This window comes from Archocentrus centrarchus, chromosome 7 (genome assembly GCF_007364275.1).
Source record: "Archocentrus centrarchus isolate MPI-CPG fArcCen1 chromosome 7, fArcCen1, whole genome shotgun sequence".
Classification (NCBI taxonomy): Eukaryota; Metazoa; Chordata; class Actinopteri; order Cichliformes; family Cichlidae; genus Archocentrus; species Archocentrus centrarchus.
The window spans coordinates 37,256,437-37,282,791 of NC_044352.1; the positions used below are offsets into that span (position 1 = coordinate 37,256,437).

General features: G+C 43.7%; 1 protein-coding gene across 1 annotated transcript; it reads left to right on the forward strand.

The window, feature by feature from the left end:
* The first annotated feature begins 1,611 nt into the window (after nucleotides 1–1,611).
* mfn2 (mitofusin 2) lies at nucleotides 1,612–26,355 on the forward strand. Its single transcript, XM_030733580.1, has 18 exons — nucleotides 1,612–1,855; nucleotides 4,366–4,547; nucleotides 8,678–8,813; nucleotides 9,058–9,220; nucleotides 9,296–9,420; nucleotides 10,438–10,546; nucleotides 11,035–11,142; nucleotides 12,904–13,057; nucleotides 14,648–14,715; nucleotides 16,861–16,982; nucleotides 17,280–17,406; nucleotides 17,496–17,600; nucleotides 20,158–20,260; nucleotides 20,467–20,690; nucleotides 20,988–21,143; nucleotides 21,623–21,819; nucleotides 21,913–22,047; nucleotides 24,294–26,355. The coding sequence occupies exons 2-18, from the start codon at nucleotides 4,370–4,372 to the stop codon at nucleotides 24,361–24,363; spliced, it is 2,280 nt and encodes a 759-aa protein (XP_030589440.1). The 5' UTR covers nucleotides 1,612–1,855; nucleotides 4,366–4,369; the 3' UTR covers nucleotides 24,364–26,355.

Below are 26,355 nucleotides of genomic sequence, written 5' to 3' on the forward strand. Positions count from 1 at the left end.
GGATGGGCAGGTTTGCTCCTCCCTCTGGGGTGGAGTCTGGCTTCCCACTCAGCAGCCAGGTCCACCCATAAGCTGCAATCAACAACCAGTACAGAAGGAGCAGTTTGGGCCTCCAGTCTTCAGCAGGTAGTCTGCTACTGGTAAGTGCTAAATGGGCTCCCAAATGTTGTTACCTCATGGTTCCAGTTTAACCTCACCTGACTCAAGGGTGGATTACCAACCTGCACAACTTACCTGTGTCTGTGGAACTGGTCCTTCTCCCCCACAAGTACTCACCTGCGTTCAGATGACGGGACCGCTGTGCCGAGGCATCAGAGCATGTCGAGAAATCCAGGAAGTCTTTAATAAAGAGCGTGTGAGTGAGTGATGTCACTGATGACGTGTGAAACCTCGCTGGTTCAGGCAGCGGTTTGTGTTGTAATTTATGCACATACAGTATATCAATGCTCTCTCCCAGGAAAGTATTGCACATAATATGCCTGTAGATAATGAAATGTGTGACGAATATATAATGGAGTGGTTTTTCCACTCCAAGGTGAAGTGTTTGTGTTCCAAGCAGCTGGGGTAGAACACCTTATCTATGGTGGTATCCAGGCAGGGCTGCATGTATCCAGCCTGTGCAGGCCTGCCTCCTCAGTACCATGTGAGAGGGTTTTCTCCAAAGCCAGACAGGTTATTGCCAAAAAGAGAAACAGAGTCCAAGCACAGTGGAAAAAACACTATTTCTTAATAAAAATGAACACAATCACTGTCCCATCTTTGGAAACACTGCACCAGTTTTAATATAAACATCTCGTGACTGATTATTTAAACACTGAAATCATACTGACAAGTTTTTTCACAATCAAAATTTCACATTCGATGAATGAAGCACACAAAATCAAGTTATAGTGTTTATATTTCTGTTCTTATTCCCTCGCTGACACCATTGCAGATGAGCCAAGAGGCAATAAAGCTTCACGAGGCTTCATCTGTCTGTTACCTGCTCTCAGCTTCCCTGCCTGCCCTCCTGGAACCCCCTCCTCCAGGGACGAACCCCCTCCTCCAGGGACGAACCAACCCTGGGCATGGACTCACTCTCTGCCACCAACCTGTGGAGTTCCATATTGGAACAGTTTGGATTAAGTCCAAATGTTCAGTGATTCATAGGTCAGTGTTAAATGGCTGTCAGGTACATGCTGGACTGAAAATGAGAAAAATGAAAGACCTTCAGAAAGCTGGACAGCTGCTGTTGAAGACCACTTTAACCACTGCTTTTTTTTCCCCTACAGATTTTAACTGAATCATGTAAAAGCAAATCCAGAGCCTCTGTGCTTTCTCTGAGGACGGTGTGCAGGGCTTCTAACATTACACCACACGAAGGTCGCTCTCACTGCATTCATATAGTACTGAGTCTGACTCGTGTGCTGGAGGTCTGAAGAAGGAGCTGCTGTCAGGATCGTAGGATGCATATATGTATGCAGCAACCCAGCCGCGGTAGGCAGGGCCCCAAAACAGCTGCACCTGCCCCCTCAGGTCAGCTCATTGCAAAGGAGCCACCCTGATCGCTACCGCGGGCTGTGGCTCTGTCCTCCAGTCCGGCTGGTGGCGCTATAGCCGGTTTGCCAGCCGCCATTAATCCTGAAGAAGAGGTCGGCTCCTGAAAGCAGACGCAGAGTGGAAAATGGAAACAACCTGTTCGACCTGCGTTTGACGGCTTTGGGATTTACGGGAAACCGACGCGGTCTAAGTCAAGGTCGACGCTTCAACTGGGACGGAAACCGCGGAGCCTGAGACGCTCCGTCCGCCCCTTCACCGAGTGTTTGGCCGGGCCGGGATGCGACAGCGCCGTGTGTGAATAACGACTCCATCCGCGGTAAGCTGCGGGTGTAGCTGCAGTTTCACCCTGAACCTTTGTCGCGGTGAAGGACACACAGTGAGGGGTGTGAGGCCCTGCTGTCTTCACAGGGTCACAAACACAAATGTGACTGAACTGTTGCTGTGACAGGAATGTAGCTCAGTGCGTCTTATTTATATTAGAAACAACAGCAGACCTTTGGACTGCCTGCAGCGTTACTCTGTAGACTGTGTGAAAGGTCACAGCGGGGTGGGGGTGTTGTCCTGGGCCTGGAAGGCTGCTGTCTTTCACTGCCATCAGAAAACCTGCACTCATGATCTCGGTATGCGCAAAAAACCTGATAAAACTCCGTGCGTGCTGGCGGCGCTGAGAGCAGCTTCATGTGTTCCTGGAGCCTGATTCAGTTACAGGAAACTTGTGCTGATTTCACTGCGCCTGCAGATCAGATAAGACATGCTTTAGATATCACACATGTGGGAAGTTCTTCTGTTTCAGGAGTTGATTCCCTTCAGGAATCATTCAATCACACCTGTGCTTGAGTCAGGCTGTTAGTCAGTGCAGAGGGTGGACGGGATTATCCGTGATGGATAACGGCTTACAGCCGGTCGCAGAGTCCGCCTTCCTGAACGCTTTATTCGGTTTGTTTGTGTCACCGGCTCTGAGGCTGCTGCCCCAGCAGCCCACAGCAAGGTACCGTGAACTCACCACAGCTGAGTGCCAATCCTTCTCATTTTGCTGCACTCAGCTTCCTTTGGAAATGCAGCCTGCTCATCCTCTTGCTGTAGACAGCTTCTGTGTTGGTCTTCCAGTCTGCTGTCAGTGTGGTGCTTATACTCCACCAGCATCAGCACAGTATCCTGTCCCAGGATGGGTGCGGCTGTGTAGCCGTCAGATGACCACTGAATGTGGTTGTTTTCACATTCAGGAGCAGCTGATTCCTCTCAGACACTCCACACAATCATCTGCTGGTATCCTGAGCTCTTCTTCCTGTTACAGCCCACCACCACACAATCACATTTCTCTAGGGAGCATGACCCAGAATGGAAGTGAAAGTCTGCGAGTTAACATAATAGTAATACACATAGGCAGTGCAGTTTCTGGAGAAATTGTAGTGGGATTGTTGCTGCTGCTGGGCTTGAGCTGTGGCTTACAGCTAAAAAGAAGTAAATCAGTGTACCTAAAAGCAGGTGTGCTTAATAAAGTCAACATCTGTGTACCTAATAAAGTAACTGCCCCTTTAAATGTAACAACATCAGCATTATATCTAAAATGTTGTTTTCTGGTATTGATGACAGGCAGGGAAGCAGCCAGAGAACAAACACATCAGATACTGCAGGCTGAAAACCTGAACAACAAAACGCATCGAACGTTTCCACCTGTCAGAGAGGAGGAAACATCCAATCACAGAGGGAGAGGAGACTTAAATTAGCCAATCAAATGATAATCTTTAAAGGAATCAGCTCATCAGCTTTGGATTGCTTGTATCAAGGGAACACCAGTTATCACGGTAATCTTTGGCTTGGTCCTTCTGTCACAAAAAGGCATATAAATCCAAACTGTAAATCATGTGAGCTTGCTTTAAAAAATGTAAGCATGCCAGGAAGGTGCTCCACATGTTTCTGTGGTTTTTTTGTTTTTTTATAAATGTTCCTAGTGCTAAAAGTGCAGTCAGGAGAGGGATTAAAAAAGAGGCCATTCTGCTTTCCCCAAAAGTCTTCAGTGAAAATAAAAGGAACAGTATTGGACAGATGACACTCCTCTCACTCAAATGCCTCCAGATCCAAACGTATGCGTCTGTTGGCTCTGTGGGAGACCTTGTTGGAAAGAAGGCAAATCTTTCTACAAACCGAGGGAAAAATGATTGCTGAAAATTGTGGGCTCACCAGCAGGTTGAAGAGAAAAATGTCATTGTCAGCATTTCATTTCAATTTTGTACTCTGTTGATTAGTCCTCACCAGCTCTCTCATTTTCTTGAATGAGAGGGATTTGGGGGAATGTGTGACATGTAAAACATGGCCAAAGAAGTAATTGCAATCAGGTCACTGCTGACTGGCTGATTTGGTGCCTCTTGTTGGACAAATGGTGTGACAGAAAGAAGATGAATTGTAATGATAATAAATGTATTTGTGCAACAGTCCCACTATTGATGTGCCTGCCACCTTTTAAGGCCAGCGCTGCTAGCATTGGCAGGTTTTCACAAGAACTTGTGCTCTAAAACTTTCTTCTGGGATTTAGTTTGTAGACATAAATGGACATCTGACAGCTTACCGCACTGAGAAGTCTCACACTGAGCGAAATGTCATGTGCCACATGTTTTGGACCACATCATGCAGTCAGTAGCAGCAGCAGTAATGGCCGTTGGGCTGTAGTTTGAACGTGACTTCTTCAAACAGCTCATCAGTCCAGTTTGCTGTAATAAAACAACATGTTTGAACTCCCTCTGCTGAAGATGGATCTGATTTTTGTTCACTCCCAGGTGATTAAAGTGATACTTCTGCCAAACACACTGTGTTTCTCTCTCTCTCTAGTGCCATGTCTTTGGTATTTCCACGACTCAACACCAACCCATTTCACGGCAAGAAGGAAAAGAGAATCATGGCGGAAGTGAATGCATCACCACTCAAACATTTTGTCACCGCAAAAAAGAAGATCAACGGGATCTTTGAGCAGCTGGGGGCTTACATCAAGGAGAGCGCTTCCTTTCTGGAAGGTGCTAGCTAAGTACTCTTATCCCTTTATTACTCAATTTAGGACACAATTTCACTGGTTTTTATATCTGAAGCATTCAGCACTTTGACATGGAAGTCACAAATGTAAAAACATGTTTTCATTTATCCATCATTTGTCACATGCCCCATAACTCACATTTTTTTAAACACAGAAAAAGTGGGGATTAATGAAGTGCATTGGCTGTAACTCTTGGTAGTGTATACATTAAAGTGCCCGTACAACAAGCTGTATGACTGTCAAGGTTAGGAGTTCTGCTGGCCCGACTGACATTCAGCTTCACAGTTCTGCAGATATTTTATCAACTTATTACTTTGTGTCATATAAATAGCTGAGCAGTAGAATCAGCTGCTTTTTGGGTACATATGTTTCTCAAGCTCAGTTCCTCTATTAGAAACTGGGATATTTGAGGGTTCTGAGCAATATCCTACCTGTTCCTTTGACTGCACCCTTCTGCACAGGAAGGTCTTTCCCATCAGCACTTAAGATGTTTTTGTACACAATCCCAGCCACTTGGTTGTGCCTCTTAGTGTGTGCTGTCCTAGCTTTCATCTTAGATCCCGGTGCCATGTGCTGTACAGTCCCAGGTGACCGTTTTACAGTCTGCAGCTTGGGTCCTGTCAGCTGCGGCAGACTTCTGCCTGTATTGATGTGATGCTTAGGGCCTGTTCTTGTGCTACCATGCACAGAGCCTCAGTGCTGTTATTTAGGCTGACCTTTTCTGCCCACTGGTAGGATTTCTCGATGTCAGCTACATCCTCTGTGCTGATCATACATACCAGGCCCTTGGTCTTCGATGATGCTCCTTCTTCCTGCCCCGTATCTCTCCTTATTTGCTGCTTGAGGTATTTGTGTAGCATATTTTCATGTCTGCAAGCATCTCCTCTGAGATTCGGACCCATGTACCTGGGGAGTCACATCACTGTCAGTCATTAATTGTGTGCACTGCTCAGTATAGTTCCCTTTGTGCTGTGTTCAGCTTTGATAGTAGCTTCCTTCTATTGATGATAGAGCACTGAGTTACCAAGTGCTTCTTGGTTGTTGTGTTTCCGCAGCTCCCACATACAGTGTTCGTGTAACCGCTCTCATTGGGTTGGCTGGCATATCACTTCCATATTCTCAGTCCTTGTTCATATATTCCCTGTTTCAGTAACCCACTTCTCATTGGCCACTTTTCCACCGGTGGAGTGCCGTGCCAGTATTTGAACCGTTCAGCATTTTTTTTTCCCACCGCGAACACACTCGGTGCTCGGCCAAAAAACGGGTTCAACTCCGACCCTGCAAGCTAGCTGGTCTCGAACCAAGAACGGGTGACAAAAGCGGCAGAAGGGCATGACTGCCGTCTCAACATAAAGCTTTCTACCTCCGTTTCACTGCATGGTGTGTGTTACAGGAGAAAAGCGATGTGATTGTCCCAGCTGTGAATTAGGTTGTTCCCTAAGGCTGAACTTGCTGCTTTGTGTCAGTTCATAGGGCTCCGCCTTTGGCCACCGCCCGACACATACTGCACCCGACCCCTATGACGCCTCCTGTGGGTGGTGGGCCTACAGGAGGGCGCGCCCATGTCATCTCTTTGGGCTGCACCGGACCGAGCACCACGGGCTAATGTCCGGCCACCAGATGCTCTCCCTCAAGCTCCCTCCCCAGTCCTGGCTCCAGGGTGGGGCCCCGGTAACCCTATCCTGGGTAGTGTAAACAGTTTCCTTCTTGATATTTCCATGGGGGGGTCTTCTAAACCATGCTTTGTCTGGCTCTTCACCCAGGACCAATTTGGCATGGGAGACCCTACCAGGGGGACAAGCCCCCGGTCATCATATCTCCTGGGATCACTGGGACACACAAACCCCTCCACCATGATAAGGTGGTGATTCATGGAGGAGCAGCCTCTCTGTCGCCCGGTTAAAAAAACCATATGTCCCGATGCCTGCCTGACCCATCAGACTTGACCTACTTATGTAAATAAAGTGCACACCTGATCAGCCAGAAACCCAAAAAGTAAACTCAAATTTACCAAAGGAAAATAAATACACATTTATCCTAGGCAAAAAACAAACTTAGCATTTTAATACAAAAAATAAAAATAAGCCACAAATAGCTCCAACAAATACAATTACTCACTGACTTTGCAAACACTGCATTTACTGCACTTAGAGGGCAGGAAATACTAAATTTAAATTAAAATACAGAAAATATAAATACAATATAAAATATATAAATATATTGAAATATAAATAAATACATTATAAATGAAAACAAACAATAAATAGATAACTGGCATCACCTTTCTATTTATTGACTAATAATACTAGGAAGAAATAGGACCAAGTTATTTAGACCAAATTAACTTGCTCACATTTTAGTGCCAAAACATCCTGACAGATCCTGTATGTGTATTCAAAGGTTTGGTATTAACATCAGCAGGGACATCAGTCCAATCGGTTTCCAGGGGGCGGGGCAGTCAGGGGCCGGTGCGGTGCTAATTACACCCGCGGAGGAACATCCCCCTGCCGTCACGCACTAATCATGCCCCGTGATTGGGAGGGACATAATGGAAGTTACTGATATTTCATGGAGGGTGCCTGTCAGATTCAGTGTTGCCAACTTAACAAATTTGTCGTTAGATATAACAATATTTCAGACCCCCCTGGTGACTTTTTTTCCAAAAAGTGACTAGTGTCAAATTTAGTGACTTTTTCCAGCGATGTTGGCGACTTCTGGAGGGTTTTGGCAATAGGCCAGAAACCTAAAATCCTCTGCTGTTTTTGAGTACATACAGCCTTCGTGCGGTTTGGCATTGCCCCGACCCTAATGCAGCATTTCCATTAGTACCTACTCAGCGTGGCTCATCTCAGATTGGCACGGTTTGGAGGTGTTTTGATTAGTACCTGGTAGCAGGTACTTTTTTAGTACTCACTCAGCTGGAGTTCCAAGGGATCCTAGGCGATCCGAAAATGTGACGTGGAAGAACAGCATGCCACTGACTGGCCAGGGATTGTCGTCACTGGTTGAATCATGAGAGCGACTCCTTCACCAGAAATGACTGCAAAAAACTGACCGTTAAAAAAAACCCGACAGCAAGAAAATGGAGGCACGCAAAGCACCTGTTGAATGTGCAGACTGACAGTTTGCAGCGGTAGGTTTGCAACATGAGAGCCATCTGAAACACACACAGCATACATATTTTAACCTTTTACTGTCGGGCGATCGCCGCTGAAACACCTGTTACCTGCCCCTACTAGCTGTGAACAGCTGGTTAACACGGAGCACCGAGGCGCTGATCATAGGAACTTACCGTAATTGCACGACCGTTTGTCCTATCGAAAAAATTCAAACGGTTTCTGAAAACTGAACTTCAAAACCAACACAGGGTTATTACGGTAATTGTTGCCAGAAACGCGAACGGCGGCACTTTTGAAGTACAAAGTCGATTTATGACATGTTCAGCAGTATAGGTTTAGTACTTAACAATGATAACCTTCATCCATTAAAACATTGTACCGGGACTTATGCATGATGATGATATTAAACTGGTCTTAGCTGTGTTAGCTTGCCTCTGTCTCATCCATTGTTGTGTTGTGTTTTGAGTCGCGTACAAATTACGTAAAGAGACTACTGCCCACGCAGCTATAGTGACTCAACTCGAGGTGGTCCTCAATTGCAGTGGAAACAAAACAAGACCGTGGCGAGTTGTCGACCCGTGCTGAGTAGGTACTAATGGAAACGCGTCATAAGAGTGCCTGGCTGCAGAGGGTGCTGCCATGCCTCAACTCCTTACCGGAATAATTAATAGCCCTCAGGAGGCTGTAGGAAAAACTGATGTGGTTGTGCCTTCTGAATTGGCTGGTTGATGTTAAACCTCAGTTGTGGAGGTTGATAATGAATCATTGGAAGAGTCTGTTGCTGCTGTCCATCTTCATTGTGTGTTGGCGGTTGAGTAGTTCTGTTCATGTGGTATGCAAACAGGTCATTCCTGTTAACAAGAAGACATACAGCATATTTAAAATCAGTATATAATGCAGTTCAGTATATTATATAAGTTTCATAGCCTGCCTGTGGATGCCCAGAGTATGACAAGTGAACCTCTGCCTGATGATTTTTTTTTTTTATGTATAGATACATACAAAAATGAAGAGCTGGACCCGGTTGCCACAGAGGAGCAGGTCCAGGAGGTCCGGGGTTACCTCGCCAAGGTGACGGGCATTGGAGAAGTTCTAGCTCGCCGGCATATGAAGGTGGTTTTCTTTGGAAGGTATGTGCATGTATTTTCAGTCCAGTTGGAATGACATTATCTGAATGAAAATTACTAAATTATATTTTAGCCATATTTTGTTTTGTTTGCATTAGGTTTTATTTATAAATAAATTTGAAAAAAGCCATTAAATTTGACCTGAAACTAAAGCGTTAAACAGTAGCTTAACATAGTACAAGTTCACTCATGACTAGAGGGTGAACAGGGCGAGCCGCAGCTCACAGGTCTGTTACATGTTCTTTAGGACCAGTAATGGAAAGAGCTCCGTAATCAATGCCATGCTGTGTGACAAGGTTCTGCCATCTGGAATAGGACACACCACCAACTGCTTTCTGAGGGTGGAGGGCACGGATGGGAATGAGGCCTTTATCCTCACTGAAGGCTCTGAGGAGAGGAAGAACATAAAGGTCAGCAGAGCTGAGTGAGTGCACAGTGTTCAAGTGAACGGCGATACCTGACACTCATGTTGTCTGTGGTTACAGACGGTGAACCAGCTGGCCCATGCTCTCCACCAGGATGAAGATCTAGATGCTGGCAGCCTTGTTTGTGTGATGTGGCCTAAAGCCAAATGTGCTCTGCTCAGGGATGATCTGGTGTTGGTGGACAGGTCAGATGCATGTCCAGTTTCATTTCCAGAAAATGTCTGATGCCATGTAAAATGTAAATAAAAGCAGATTGCAGTGGTTTACAAATCATTTGGACTGTAATAGTGCAAAGACAACATATCAAAGGTGGAAACCTGAGAAATTTGCTCTTTGAAAATTGTATGCTCTCTATGAATTTGAAGCTAGCAGCCCATTTTAAGTTTGCTGAGAATTTCACCAGTTGCCTATCAGAAAAATTCGCTACCAGCATTAGCAAGCAGTCATCCCCTAAACCCCCACACCCCCATCCATCGCCCAGTTGTCTGATCCCGCTGGACTGTGAATCTTTTCTGGCCAGATTGCTGGATCCAGCCTCGGATGACACCCTGAGAAACTGCAGTTTTTGCCACTTTTGCTTTGGCTTCATTTTTCAGGTGGCTGGCCCTTGGAGTAAATGAGATCCAGAAACACCATCGCCTGGGACTGAACTAGTTTGAAATGGACTGAGGCGAAGTAAAAATACTCTCCTGCAGTTTGACCAATCAAAATGTGGGCTGAAGAGTTTAAGGACCATCCCTCTCTCCTGCAGTTCAGCTCTGAGCTGCTGAAAGAGCAGGAAAACCTTTAGCTGTCAGTAGGTTCTTTGTTCCCAGCAGAGTTGATAAAACATGACCCTGGTTTTAGATGATGTGCTAATTACTTGCATTTTACATTTTCTGTGGGGGGGTGTAAGTGTCAATATATACGGTCAAGTCATTGGTGCGCACTGATATAAGTTCTGTCATTGCAGAGTTTGACTAGAACATATTAAGTTATACAATACAGGTAGACATTATATTTATAGTTGCTGCAATAGGAGTATATTCATAAGTCTGTACTTTGAGCTCAGACTCACACTAAACTGTCTTGAATGTGTCTAAAACCATATTTGTGCTTAATTGTATCAACATTTGATATTTGATTTGAATTTTCTCTTGAATGAAAGCTGCCGTGCTGACTTGCTGTGCTCCTGTTATTTAACGTGATGTTTTCCCCTCCAGCCCAGGTATTGATGTTACCACAGAACTGGACAGCTGGATTGACAAGTTCTGTCTGGATGCTGATGTGTTTGTTCTGGTGGCGAACTCTGAGTCCACGCTGATGCAGACGGTGAGATATGATCGCAGTGAGATTCATCCAGAGGCTGACGTGAGCCGTAGAACTGAATGAAGTAATCTATAAAGAGATGAAGTTAAAGGAGTCTGCAGGACTGTTGATGTTCACATCAACAGGTCGAATCATTTAAATGTAAAGATGCCTGACAAAGCTTGAATCTCTACAGGGATACTGTGACTCCGTTGTGCAGTGGGGAACATTTTGCTTATATACTTGTAATCCAGGGAACGGTCGTGAAGAATGAATCCAAAGTTGTTCAGAGTGATTCTTTTATGACGGATGGATTTCTGTCCCGATGGGAGTGCTGTTCTCCAGAATAGCAATGTCACACATCCATAGGGCACAACGGCTCACCGAATGCTTTGAGTATGGTGGGAAAAAAAGTGAACCTAACCTTTGTTGTCAACCATTTGTACTTTCTGATGTATTGACTCCTTTTATTAAAAAATAAATAAATAAATAAACAAATTGTCATTCTGCAGGAGAAGTCCTTCTTTCACAAGGTCAATGAGCGACTTTCTAGTCCCAACATTTTCATCCTGAACAACCGCTGGGATGCCTCAGCTTCAGAACCTGAATATATGGAGGAGGTTAGTTATATTCACATTGGCAAAATTTTGTATTGTACATAAATGAACTACTTGTTGATGGCTGCTGTAACCTTGTAGCAGGAATGTCCACATCAGTTTTGCTTTTACCCTGTTTGTCTCATTTGGGACATTCAAGTCTCCTGACACTTAAAGCTGCTCCATACTGTCAACAGTCTTCACTCATCTGCCTTCTCATGGACCTGAGTAACTGACATAATATGGCATAGAAACTGAAGACTTAACAGTATTCCCTGAAAGCCCCCTCCTGTCTGATCATTTCTTAGTAACATTTACATTTACTTTAATGGATTACACAGCAGTGGGGAATAAGTTTTATTACAGTAGAAGTCTTTCTGAAAGTGCTGTAACTAAGTTTAAGGATCTAATTCCTTCATTATTATGCTCTTCAGTGCCAACACAGTGCAGAGCAGCTACCTAAACTCTGCTCCCAGTGAGGTCGATTATCTCATCAATAGTTTTACATCCTCACTGCGTATAACTTTGGATACTGTGGCTCCTCTGAAAAGGAAAGCTTCAAATCAGAAGTGCCTGACTCCGTGGTATAATTCACAAACACACAGCTTAAAGCAGATAACCCGTAAGCTGGAGAGGGAATGGTGTCTCACTAAATTAGAAGATGCTCATTTAGCCTGGAAAAAGAGTTTGTTGCTCTATAAAAAAGCCCTCCATAAAGCTAGGACATCTTACTATTCATCATTAATTGAAGAAAAGAAGAACAACCCCAGGTTTGTTTTCAGCACTGTAGCCAGGCTGACAAAGAGTCAGAGCTCTGTAGAGCCGAGTATTCCTTTCACGTTAACTAGTAGTGACTTCATGGATTTCTTTACAAATAACATTTTAGACATTAGAGAAAAATTATTCATAACCATCTCAAAGATTTATCTTCATGTTCGGCTGCTTTCAGCACTGCTGGTATTTGTTGAGACTCTTTTGCTCCAGTTGATCTTTCAGAGTTAACTTCAATAGTTACTTCCTCCAAACCAGCAACATGTTTGTTAGATCCCATTCCTACTAGACTGTTCAAAGAAGTCTTTCCAATTATTGATGCTTCAATCTTAAAAATGATCAATCAGTCTTTATTGGTTGGCTATGTACCACAGGCTTCAAGGTGGCTGTAATTAAACCTCTACTTAAAAAGCCATCACTGACCCAGCTGTCTTAGCTAATTATAGGCCAATCTCCAACCTTCCTTTTCTCTCAAAGACTCTTGAAAGAGTAGTTGTAAAACAGCTCACTGATCATCTGCAGAGGAACGGTTTATTTGAAGAGTTTCAGTCAGGTTTCAGAATTCATCACAGTACAGAAACAGCATTAGTGAAGGTTACCAATGATCTTCTTAGAGCCTCTGACAGTGGACTCATCTCTGTTCTTGTCCTGTTGGACCTCAGCGCAGCTTTGATACTGTTGACCATAACATTTTATTACAGAGATTAGAGCATACTATAGGTATTAAAGGTACTGCACTGCAGTGGTTTGAGTCATATTTATCTCATAGACTCCAATTTGTTCATGTAATCCTGATGAAGCTGATGAAAAACTGCTTTGTAATCATTTCTGCCATCTCTGTGATTACGCTTTGGTGCCAGATGATAGTGATGAGCTAAAGTAGGCCTCCTCAGTCAGACTGTGGCATCGCTCCCTCTGATCCCATCCAGAGAGATGTGTTGGCAGAAGAAGCTGTGTTCTGGTAGGCCTCTCCTTTGTGATTTTTGACATTCAAGTGTGTTGTTGCTCAACCAGGTCCGTAGGCAGCACATGGACCGTTGCACTAATTTTCTGGTGGATGAACTGGGTGTGGTGGACCGAGCCCAGGCCAGTGATCGTATCTTCTTCGTTTCTGCCAAGGAGGTACTTCAGGCTCGCGTTCAAAAGGCTCAAGGAATGCCCGAAGCAGGTGAGGACACTAGTCTATGTAAAATATTTTTAAAAAAGATTAAAACAAAAACCAGAAGAGTCCTGAATTTAGTTCTGATATTGAAATATGAAGGGTAAAGGTTTCCTGAAAAGTTGCTTTTTTGACATTTTGCAAAATTGTCTTATATTTTTGACATCAAATCGCGGGCCGGGAGTTTGAGACTGCTGACAAATTCCTTTTTTCCCAAGTAAAATATGTTACGTGACGGTATAACGTCAAAACGCTGCGGGGAGGGAGGAGCAAAGTGTGCCTGCTCTGTGCTGTGACAGGAGCTTAAACAGTCAGCTCGCAGCACTGCATACAGGAGAGAAACTGAAGCTACAGTATCGATCTCATTACACTGCTATTGATCAATATCAATAAGAACGTTGGTATCAGCGTTCATTCTGACTAGCAGCAGCAGAGCTCCTTCTCCCTCAGACTGATTCAACCAACGCTTCAGGAAATCATTCCTACCGTTCTCTATAAAACTGTATAATAACTCTTCTTTCTGTGACAGGTGAACACACCTGTCGGGACATAAGGTCCCACACACACATTACCATATTATATCTTCTTGCAGCTGTCTGTCAGATTCCTAGTGTACAGATTATCTATTAATGCACAATGTTAGTCTAAATCTTCTTTACCCACATTTAGATATTTTATTTATTTAGTTTTGATCACAGTTGTATATGTATATTTTTACACTCTGTGCCTGTGACTTCTACTCTCATTTATTTATTGTAGACTGTTCTATTTTCTTGCTGCTGTAACAATAATTTCCCTCAGAGGATCAATAATCTGTCAGTCTGTAAACTTTCCGGCTGTTTTGGACGGAAAAACATCTTTTTGATTTAATTTGAGGCCTGATTTGAACTTTTGGACAGAGGCTGTTTTTATTTGTTTGCTCATTATATTTTCATTTAAAAATAAAAATTGCATTCGTTTTAATATGCATTGTTTGATATTTATTGTGATGGTCACATTAATGTTAAAAATACACTGGATTAGATTCAAACTCGTATTTTTATGGGTCATTTTAACTATGAGCAGAGAGAACAAGGTGATAACAGGTGGGCGGGCTCGAACAGGTGAGGTAAGATTGAAGTAATCGTTGACTAATCGATAAAATAATTGACAGGTTAGTCGACTCCCAAAATAATCTGTAGTTGCAGCTCTAATGCAGGGTTCTGGCTAGCGGCTGAAAATCGGGACAGATCACTGTCACCACAGTTTGCAAGCAGGCACAGAGGGGACCCCCCCCCCCCCGAATGTTTTCTGGCTAGGATGTTGGTATGACTGAAAGTGAGGTCATTAACGAGCACCGTTGGAAATGATTTTTTTTTTTTTTTCCCAAATTTGGCCACGGCTGCCTTTTCTTTTTATTTGCAGTAGAGAGACAGGAAACGGGGAAAAGCTATGGGGGAAGACACGCGGGCAAATTGGCGACAGGCCGGGACTCGAACCTGCGCCACCCGCACCGCAACGCAGCATATGTATGTGGTTGCCGGCTTCACCGCTAAGCCACCCAGGCGCCCGAAAATGATTTTAAAAGCGTTAACACAGTCCTGTTTGGTCCTGTTCCAGGTGGCGCTCTGGCAGAGGGATTTCAGGCCAGAATGTTTGAGTTCCAGAACTTTGAGCGGAGATTTGAGGTGAGATCCTGATGGCCAGGAATACGAATTAAACCAGGATCAGAAATAAAACATGAGAAATTTATCCCGTTTTTCACAAAGTCCTTTGTGGATGACGATTGTTGAAACAATTATATTATTACAGCAGTGGGGCTCGTCTTTTGCCCTTGTTTTTAGGGGACGTGATGAAGTGGAGCAGATACCCACGGCCTGTGCCCAGGCCCCTGTAATAATTAAAGCTGCAAGCAGCAACAGCAGGGCCATCCTTACTTATAACTCCCTGTTTGGTGTTGGAGAACACTCAGTAATTATGTCATGCTGTTGTATCACGTGTAACCCACAATGAAAATTTCATGTTTACGTTTAATGCTGCCACCAGGTGGCGCTGTGAGTGGCCTAATGTTGGCACATAAGTGTCTCCAGACTTGGGACTGTGAAGGTTGGGACAGCTTGCACATCACTAAGATTGAGCTGGCCACAGATCAGGTCGCTCCAGTTAAATCCAGGAGGAGTTCATTAAAGTAGAAGTTCAGCAGAATGTTAAGTATTTTGCCAAAATTGCACCTTAAATTCAGAATGATGGACTTCCTGTTTAGTTTAGGGTGTCGTTCCAAGAGGCTTTTTGTATATCTTCTGCCATTCCATGAGGCTACAGAATGTCATACATGTAGATGAAACATAAATCCGGGCCTGCTTCATCGAAACGTCAGAGGTGGATCGTAGATATAAAGGGTTAGGGTTATTCTGTTGTTAAATGAAAACCTGTTGATCATTTCTGATGAGGCTCCAGTGAACTGTAGCTGGATCAACTGAAGGACCAGATGCGTCTCTCAGATCCTGTGTCAGGTGGTCAATGGCTTTTTCCATCAAGTTGTAGGCAACAGATGACTTTCCTCCTGTAGTTACTTGTCATCTTAAGACCTCATAAGCATTGCTGTCAATGAGGAATGTAGTAATTTTGGTGTGATAATCAGCTGGCGACCTCCAGAGGAGACCACCCCCACTAGGGTTTAAATACCTGGGACTCTCCACCTGAAGAAGCCTGTTGGCTAAGAGGTGAAACTTCTTTAAAAAGATTAAAGCAGCCCAGTTTTTTTTCTATTTTTTGTTTCCAAGCTCTTGAGACTACCATGAGCTGGATGACAGAATTGAAACAGACATGGACTTGTTTGGTTCCCAGTGGCACCAGATTGCAATAAATTATTGATGATATGGCAGAAGCATATAAAACTAATCCTTTCTGCTCAGATTCAGCCAAATGCACCAAATCTGATTGAATAGCACTTCACAGTACAGAGGAACAATAATCTAAGGATATCATAAACCATTTATAACAACAAATAAAATAAGTACAGTAGCTCCATTAAAAAAAACCAAAAAAAACAGTGAAAGCAGTCCTGGGCTTTAAGCTGAAGATGTGCAGTATTTTGTGATGGCTGAGACAATCAGCTAATCTCATCCTGATGGATTTTTTTTTTAACCTTTATTTTATTAGTATTAGTATTTTATTAGTTAAGATGTTCGAGAACCAGTTGTCATTTACAAACATGACCTGACCAAGAGGCCCCAACAGAATCACACTACAGGGAGATATGGGGGCAATACTGCCCCCTAGATGGGTCCAATCAGGCAAGTGAAATTTGCATTTCACTTGCTGAAGACCACCGTAAAGGTAGCCAAAGACCCATTAAAAAAAAAATCAGCACCTGACGGCTGCCTGGCAGACGTCACGGAGGAAACCCCGTCTTTTCCCCGTCAGCAACATTAAAAATAAGCATTTTAGTTTTTATGAAGCTGCCAGGGCCTGGGGATGAGCATTTCCCTGTATGACTAAATCTGGCATGATGAGCTTAAGTGCTCATGTTAATGAATGTGCTTTGTCCCTTTTTGACTAACAAACATTATGTAACTTAGTCTGACTGCATTTGTGAATTAAAGCTGAAGTTTACACTTCAGTCCACCATGTCTAGTGTCATACAGAAATTGTGAAACTTGCCTCCTAAACATGTTATTGAGGCCTAACTCATTTTTTAACTTCAGTAATTTATACACTATTGTGTAAAGTTACTAAATAACCTGTAAAGGTGGCGTGTTATTCATTTATGCACACCCGTTTTTCTTGATTTGATGTACTGGCCTGTCTGCTAACTTGGCTGCTGTGTTTAGGAGTGTATATCACAGTCAGCAGTGAAGACCAAGTTTGAGCAGCATACAGTGAGGGCCAAGCAGATCTCCGAAACCCTGCGGCGCATCATGGATTCTGTATACGTTGCTGCACAGGAGCAGAGGTGAGTCTGGTATTAAGAGCAGTATGTGTATACAGTGGGACTATGAACCACAGACTAATGTTGACTGTTTGAGCAGGGATGGAGTGCCTGGGGAAAGAAATTCCATAAATGGTTCTTAGTGTGATTAAAACTGCATCTGCAGTGGCTGCTGTGTGTGCGTGCAGCAGATTTCCACCTGCACAGACCTTCATTTTAAACCCTAATAAGCCCTGTGTGTGTGTGTGTGTGTGTGTGTGTGTGTGTGTGTGTGTGTGTGTGTGTGTGTGTGTGTGTGTGTGTGTGTGTGTGTGTGTGTAGAGTCTATTGCCTGGAGACCAAAGAGGACCGTCAGGACCGATTGGAATTCATTGATAAACAGTTGGATCTGCTGACCATGGACTGTAAGGCCAAAATCAAGAAGATTACTGAGGAGGTGGAGAGACAGGTGAATCCAACATGACATAACACACCTGTCCTGGCTTATGTGGATTCAGCTGGAAAGAACCATTAAACTGCAGGTCGTTCTTCTTTTAGGTGTCTAATGCCATGGCAGAAGAAATCAGGAAGCTCCATGTGCTGGTGGATGACTTCCACATGGACTTCCATCCATCACTAGTGGTGCTTAAGGTCTACAAAAATGTGAGTTTAACTTTAGTACATTCTCAGAATTTTACATATGAGTTTTAGTGGACAGGCCACATTCAAGCGGTCATCCTACTGAGTGAACCAGAAGTTGTTTATCAGCAGAGACTCAGCTTCAGCCTGTTCAAGCTCGTGCCAAAGCATCTCAATTGGATTTAAGTCCAGACTTTGACTTGGCCACTCCAAAACCCTTTGTTTTTGTTTGTTTGTTTGTTTTGGTTTTATAAGCCATTCAGAGGTGGAGTTGATGGTGTGTTTCCACTCAGTGTTCCTCATAATTCAAGTGTGCTTGAGCTTCGGGACACGAACTGATGATTTTATGGTAGAGAGCTGAATTCATGTTTGCATCAATTACAGCAAGTCATCCTGAAGCAGCAAAGCATCCCTACACCATCACACTACCACCACCGTGTTTGACTGTTGGTCAAACTGTTCATTTTATGCAGATGTAACGGGGCTCAAACCTTCTCTCTTCAGTCCACAGAAAATTTTCCCAATAGTCTCGGGGATCATCCAGATAACTTTCTGGCAAACGTGAGATGAGCCTCTGTGCTCTTGTTGGTCAGCAGCGGTCTTTGCTTTGAAACTTTCCCATGGAGGCCGTTTTTGCCCAGTCTTTCTCAGGGTTGAATCATGAACAAATGAATTTCATTTATATAAGTTCAAATCACATCAGTCACCTCAATGTACTTTATATTGTAAGGTAAAGACTAGGGATGGTCCTGGCAATTTCTTAGTCAACTAAACAAGAGGAGAAAAATTAGACTAACCGACTGGTCTAAAACTAAGAAACACTCAGATATCAAATTAATTTTTATGCCTGTTTAGTGGAGAATGTCAAAAACTGTCTAAGCAAAGGAGTTTGAAGCCATTAATCACATTTTTCAATAATGAATTGCACTTTAAATGCTGTTAAACTGTGCAGCACTGAACATCACACATTATACACACTGCACATTCCACTTCAAACAACGAAGGATAAAAAATCAACTGATATAAATATATGAAAACGCATTACTGCAAACGATGTTCACGCATCATTGAATATGAGAAAATAACATCTGAAAAATGAATAAATTGTGACTTAAAAGTGTGGCTCATTGAGCTGCGCATTATGAACAATGCTCATTGTTCTACAATTCATGACACGCATAAAAACAATACAATACAAACACAAAATGTTCTTATCTGGGGCTGCATCCTGAGCAGTGCAGCCTCATGCACTTAGTGAGTACCTCAGGCAGAAGAAACCCAAGAAAGAAGAGGAGGAAGAACAGGAACCATGATGGAACTGTAAAACTTGCTTCACTGTGGACGGTGACACTGTTGTTTCAGCAGTTTCCAGTTCATGGCTGGCTTAAACCAGCCATGAACTGCTCCTGAACAACGTCCTCTCATCAGAGGTTGACAGTTCAGATCTTCAAGACCTTGGTAAAGTGGGTGCTTGGTACTACGCAAGACTAATAGCATGCTAATAGTCATCAGGAACTCAATGGGACTGTGGAAGACAATACTGGAGCCCAACTCCAAGACAATTGCACAAGTTGCAATCAAATGTGGAATATGCCAGGGGGAGTGACTGTCCCTGCATAGGCCACAACCCCCCCGACATCAAGAAATCCCAGCAGTGGTTAGAAAAGACTTAAAGGCAGAGGTGGTAAATGGTCTAGTTCTTATATAGCGCTTTTCTACTCAATCAGAGCACTCAAAGCGCTTATACAACATGTTTTGCATTCACCCATGCACTCCCATTCATACAAGCACTTCCATCATTAATTAAGCTAAGTGCTTTTTTAATTAACTAGCATTCACAGGCATTCATACTCCGACAGAACGGTTGGAGAGCAACTTAGGGTTAAGTATCTTGCCCAAGGATACATTGGCATGTAGCCTGGAGTAGCCAGGATTCGAACCGCTGACCTTCCGATCAGTAGGTGACCTGCTCTACCTACTGAGCTACAGCCACAGGAAGTAACAAAGTATAAATAGGTTTTTAACTGTACTTAAGTAGAATTTTCAGGTATCTGTACTTCACTGTACTTTAGTATTTATTTTTCTGACTACTTTTAACTTTTACTCGCTACATTTTTACACACTTACAAATGGAGTCATTATTTTATTTAGCATCTGAGTGAAGTTCAAAAACGCTCTAAGCCTAAATGCAGGAACAATAACATACAAAAGTCAATCTCATTGGTGTATCATCACCAGTGCTTATCACATACAAAGATATGAAACATATGAAAACATAAACATAGCGTGCACTCAAGAGGAAGATAAATATAGTGGCAGTGGCGCAGTGGGTAGGCACTCACCTTGCAGCCAGAGGGTTGTCGGTTCGAGCCTCTGTCCCTGCGCTGCGTTGTCCTTGGGCAAGGCACTTAAACCACATTGCCTAACGGTAGTGCTGGTCTCTGGCTGCATGACCACAGATGCTCGTCTTTGGATGAGTGATCTGGAACGATCATTTCGTTGTGTGCACAGTGACAGTGAGTTGAATCTATCTAATCTAAAGGGCAATACTTGAACTTTTCTTTATCATTATTTGTTGTAGGAGCTTCATCGACACATAGAAGAGGGCCTGGGCAAGAACATGTCAGAGAGGTGCTCCACCTCCATCACCAGTGCGCTGCAGGCCACACAGACCGACATGATTGGTAACACATCCACCTTTCCACTTTAATGTACTATGAGCCTTAAACCACGGCCACATCGTCAGCTGTTACTACCAAGCTATCTATAGTCGCAACACATGACTTTGCTTGTAATAATTTCTTATTAGATTATTTATATTGTGCTGTAATTCGTAGCTGAGCAGAAAATCGTTACCTTCAGTGATTGTGTTTTCTGTTCATCTGTGCAGAGGGTCTGAAGCCTCTGCTGCCCAGTACGGTGAGAGAGCAGGTCGACAAGCTGGTACCTCGGAACCAGTGCTTCAGCCTCAGTTATGACCTGGCCTGTGACAAGCTTTGCATGGACTTTCAGGAAGATATCAGCTTCCACTTCTCTCTGGGCTGGACCATGCTGGTCAACCGCTTCCTCGGACCCAAGAACACCCGACGTGTTCTCATGGGCTACAGTGACCAGGTAACACTGCCGGAAGCATAAACGTCCTTTACTCGACCATTGTGAGAGGACTTGTGGTTCTCCTCTGAATAAGTCAGTGAAGCATTGAGTATATTTACCTTTAAAGTTTCTACATAAGAAATATATTTTACACGCATGTAGCATCCTGAATGATTTGCATAATTGTCACTAAATTGCTGTAGAAAGCTTAAAGTGCTGTTGCTGGACATCACCAGAATAAATCCAGAACAGAAAAACCAGGCCGGATCGTGCTGATCTGCAGATCAGTCCTACCCTCTGTGCCTCTATTCCATACAGGTTCCTCGGCCCATGGCCTTGACACCGGTCAGCACCAGCATGCCTCCATTCCCGCAAAGCTCCATGACCCAGGAGGAGCTCATGGTCTCTATGGTCACAGGTCTTGCTTCCCTCACCTCCCGTACTTCCATGGGTGTCCTTGTTGTGGGTGGAGTGGTGAGGATACGGAGACACACACTCACATAATTAGAGTTGGATGAAATGCTGCAGAGGGGGCCGGTTTTAAAAAAGTGATATGTGGCTAACAGCTCTGTCAGAAGCTAGTAAGCGAATGTTAAAGCTTTTGTTTCGATATTCCAGAATCAAAGAGGTAGTGATGGGATTTCCCCTCAGAAGAAAAGTACAAACTAATTATTCCTGATAATTATACCATTGGAATTACATGGAGTCGGTGGTTTTTCCTGTTGTAGGTGTGAGGGGGATGCCAGATAAAGGATGCTTTCTCATTCAGTTTCTCATTTATTACATTTGGCATTATAAAGGTTCCAAGCTGTCTTCATGAATGCTGAATGTATTTCTTTGTGCTTTTTATTATTTCAAAGTAGCCAGACATTAATTCTGACTAAGCTGGATCCATGTAGCTTAAATGTACTTCAGTGTGTTGGAGCCTGACTGTGAGCTTTGATTGTGTGTAGATCTGGAAGGCAGTCGGGTGGCGTCTCATCGCTCTGTCAGTGGGTCTGTACGGGCTCCTCTACATCTACGAGCGGCTCACCTGGACCACCAAGGCCAAAGAGAGAGCCTTCAAGAGACAGTTTGTGGATTACGCCAGTGAGAAGCTTCAGCTGATTGTCAGTTACACTGGATCCAACTGCAGCCATCAAGTCCAGCAGTGAGAATACATAATTAGACTGATATCATATTAGACAATGTCAAATCCCTTTGTGATCAAATAGTCTTTTCTAACCCTGCCTGTGGTTGACAGGGAGCTGGCTGGGGTCTTTGCTCAGCTCTGCCAGCAGGTAGACATCACCCGCCAAAACCTCGAGGATGAGATCACTGACATGAACAGCAAGATCGAGCTGCTGGACAGCCTGCAGAGCAAAGCTAAGCTGCTACGGTAAGGGCACTCAGGTCTGCTGTCTGGCTCAAACATTAAAAACAGGGAAGCCTGCACACCGGGACTTTATTTCTCACTTCCAACATGAAGTAATGTCTGCATGTACGATGCTGATAGATTTTTTTGGGGGGGGGTGTAAAGGTCACATCCTGTGCAGCAGGTCTGTCCTGTTTTTGACAAAGTCCAGCCGTGAGCCTGTGTGCGCACCCGTGGATGCTTAAACACATTTATGTTGGTTATATGTGGAGGTGCAACATGAAACTATAGTGAGGCAGATTGAAGTTGTTATGAATCATCATCATAATGATTTAATGCATAGATGGAGAAATGAGAGTAAAAAAGTAGTGGTTTCAACATCCTCGTCCAGCAGCCCTCATGCAGGGCACTCTGCTGCTGCTGCCTGGACTCTTTTCAGCAGGGGCCCCGTCGTTGGCGTCTGTGTTTGTCGGGGGGGTCTTTTTCAGTAACGCCCGAGCTTTCGTGAACATTTTGTTGTCACTGTCTCTTCATCTCGCTCTTACTCCTGATGTACGTGTGCTGCAGTAACCCAAACGTTAGCCGGCTGCTATGACGTGTGAATCAACGTCGCTTGATGCGGCCGGAACGATTGATTGGTTCGCTGAGGCTCTATTCTCATCCTGATTGGCTTTTTGTGTTTTCTGTTAAAACATGTATGGCATGAGTTTGGGGGGTGTGTGGCTCAGGAGGTAGAGCAGGTCATCTACTAATTGGCTGGTTGGTGGTTCGATTCCTGGCTGCTCCAGACTGCGTGCCAAAGTATCCTTGGGCAAGATACTGAACCCCAAGTTGTTCTCTGATGCAACCTTCAGAGTATGAATGTGTGTGAGTGTCAGATAGAAAGAAGAGGTACAGTAAATATCTTTGTTATGGTCCAGCCCTACTCTCTCCATCACAGCTGGGCTCTGCGGCGTCCACATCGCTAACACCGCAGCAGCCTCAAGAATCACACTTTCTGGTTTTCTGATATTTTGAAACACTTATTTAGCAGTACGTTTCATGTGCTTAGAATTTGTATTACTAACATCCTTTTCTGCCTTACATGGATTCATAGCTTTTACACATTTCAGATACTTGAAACTCACTCATCAGTGGTGCTAATGCACCGCGAGTCAAGTTAGTACATTTTAATGTTGTTAAACTCCGAGTGATCTTTTAAAATCAAGTTAGAAAAAGGAAGTAGCTCAGCTTTCCCAAGAAGATGTCAGAAATGAGGAGCTGCAGATTTGCTGCACTGTATTCTCATCAGCACATGCTCATTTTTTCACCTTTCTTTACAAAAATATAACTTTTTTTTTTTTTGAGAGAAATTGGATGTGAACCAGGCAAACTTTGGGGGAGTCCCCAGGCGGAGAATGAAAATGTCATTTAAAAAACAAAACGTTTAGCACAGAGCGAGTCAGCGCGAGTCCCCACTGCTTCTTCTGGTGTTGTAACACACTGTTGGCATGCACGAGCGGGTCTATCCAAGTACCTAGGACCAGCGCGGTGAGCACGGGCACAGTTGTGGCATTCCCAGATTAAACTGCTAGAGCAAAAAAAAATTTTCATATCAATCTACAAGGCTTTTAAATAAAACAATGAAAACAAAGTCATTTTGTCTATAATTTCAGTTTGTTTTAGTTAGTTTTGTTAAACCTACAATCTAGTTTTACTTAGCTTTTTATTTCTGTTAATGAAAATGTTTTTTTCAGTCTCAGCTTTCGTTATTCTGTTTTCATTAATTATAATAACCTCGAGCATGTGTCTGAACACAGGAAGGAATCTGAACACACATCTTCATAATAATAACAATAATAATTGTTTTTCTTTCCTTTTTGGTTGTTTTATAGTTTTGAAAAACACCAAAAGTCAAGAAAAACAAAAAGCTGTGAATTTGTCTTAAATCGGATAAAATGATCGTCTTATTGTGCCGGATCTTCCAAACTGCTCGATTTCAAGCGCTCTCATTTCCCGCCGCCATCCGCCACACGCGTGTCTGCACGTTAGTGAAGAGGGCGCTGCACCTCATCCGCTGTGCGTGTGTGCCACCCACACCGGCCTCTGTTACACAAACTGAGCTGTGCAGCCGGCCACAGCAGCACCCTGTTTCTGATCAGGATGATGGAAGTGTAGACACACAGTTGTGGTTTCCAGGTGTTGCTTTCAGGCAGGCAGATTTTGTTAACGTGTGTGTGTGTGTGTGTGTGTGTGTGTGTGTGTGTGTGTGTGTGTGTTTTTTTTGTCAGGAACAAGGCGGGCTGGCTGGACAGCGAGCTCAACATGTTCACCCAGCAGTATCTCCACCACAGCAAGTAATCAAGGTGGAGCATCCTCAGAGGGATGAAATAACACCAGAGGAACATTTAGTACCCCTGCTGACATTTCCTCTAGGAAACACACATTTTAGGTATATTTTAAGTCACTGACTTAATAGAAGAGGATCCATTGAAGGGGAAGTTTGGATGTCTGACATAAGTGGAGCTGCTAATTAGTCATGATTTGGTTGTGTGGACATGAGCTCAGGATTAGTGTCTTTGGAGCTCCTTCATGTTCCATCTTTAGGTGCTTGATAGACACCCTGAGCTCTGCCTGTGCATCCTTATCAGCACTGATCAGTGGCATGTACCACCTTCTATCAGAAACTCCACACTGTCCATTAAATGGGATTCCAGTGAACTGCCACTTTCAGCCTGTGTAGATGTGATTTTTGTTTATGCATCTGAGCACTGGACCAGTGGAATGCAGGTAAGGCACTCCACGAGGGGCACACGTGTCTGCTGTCAGCAGAACGTGGTAGATTATTCTACATGATGATGCTCTGTATATTTGGAAGAGAGTGAAGTGAAAGCAAAGCATTGATTGGTGGTATGAAACAGCCTGCTGCTGCACTGACATCCTCACATTTTCCTTATGGGCTCCATCAGTGTGACAAACACAACCTGCTGTTCACACACCATCAGCTAATGTGTAGCTTTGATGTGCATTTCCTTTATTTCCTTTCAGATGCATCTGAATAATTGTGCAGATTGGTTGTTTTCTGCTTTAAACACTGTGAGATTCCACATAACTGAAACATTTGGCTTCATGTCCTTTTCCTGATAAATTCCATGTCGACTCAAACCACCGTCTTATCACACTAACCCACTCTGGTTCTTATTAAACATGTAAAGATTTCCTGTTTACGCCACATCATCACCACTGACAGGTGATCTTGGTACAATATGATCTTATAGATTTCATATAGATATTACTTAGATTTGTCCCACATTGCAGATAAACCCCACACACACACATGCATGGTAACTACACTCCCCCACGGTAACAGCCTTCCCCAGCAAGACAATGTGGCTGCCACAAGGATGTGTGAAGTAATGTGGAAGATGCTGGAGCAGCCTCCAAAGTGTCCAGATCCGGTGTAATCGAGCATCGATGTACCAGAACAAGCTCGATCAGCTGATGGCCCGCTCCGTGATCCACAGGATCTGAAGGACACGGCGTCAGTCTCCCAGTTTCAGGCACTGCTGGCCCCCCCCGGAGGTCCTGTGTCCATGTGGTGAGGGGTCAGAGCGTCTGTGGAACCCAGACAGTATGAGGTTTTAATGATTCTGCTGATCGTGTAAATAAGGCTCCAGAGAACCAGTAGCTGTTAGGAGCAAACATTCATGGTTGGTTTGGCTTCTTGATGCTCTGACTGGAAGAACACACAACAGATTCTCCTGTTAGGTACAGTTTGATTCAGCAGCAATACAGAGAGAAGATTGGAGCCACATCTTTTGTGCCTATGAAAAGTGTGTTTTGGGTGCATTAAAATAAAGGATATGCACCTTTATTTTCTAATTTCTAGTCCAGACTTCTCACAGACCTCAGAAGTTTCATGTGATCCTTGTTTTTTGCCACATGGCTGTTGAACTCTTCCATTAACAAAGCGAATGTGTGTGGAATAGCATTGTTGACTTGCACTGAATGCTGTGATCTCTGATGTGTGTTAAATTAGGTGATTTTCTTACCAGAGCATAGATGTGCCTGAAACTGTCCACAGTCAGAAATGCCAAATGCTGCTGCTGTGAAACACTTCTTTCAGGGTGGAGTTGTGGACTTCATCCGTTTGCTTTTTGTTTTTTCCTTTCCGTTTTCTCACTTTGTTTTTGCCTAAAGCAAATGTGCACCAACAGAAGAGTTTTCTGGCTTCAGGATGGTACCTGCATGCAGTCACTAATGTACTTTCTTGTCCTATTAAAATGTGTATGTATGTGTAAAAAAATAAATAAAAGTGGTAAACAAAAAATAAATTAAAAAAATGAAATAAAA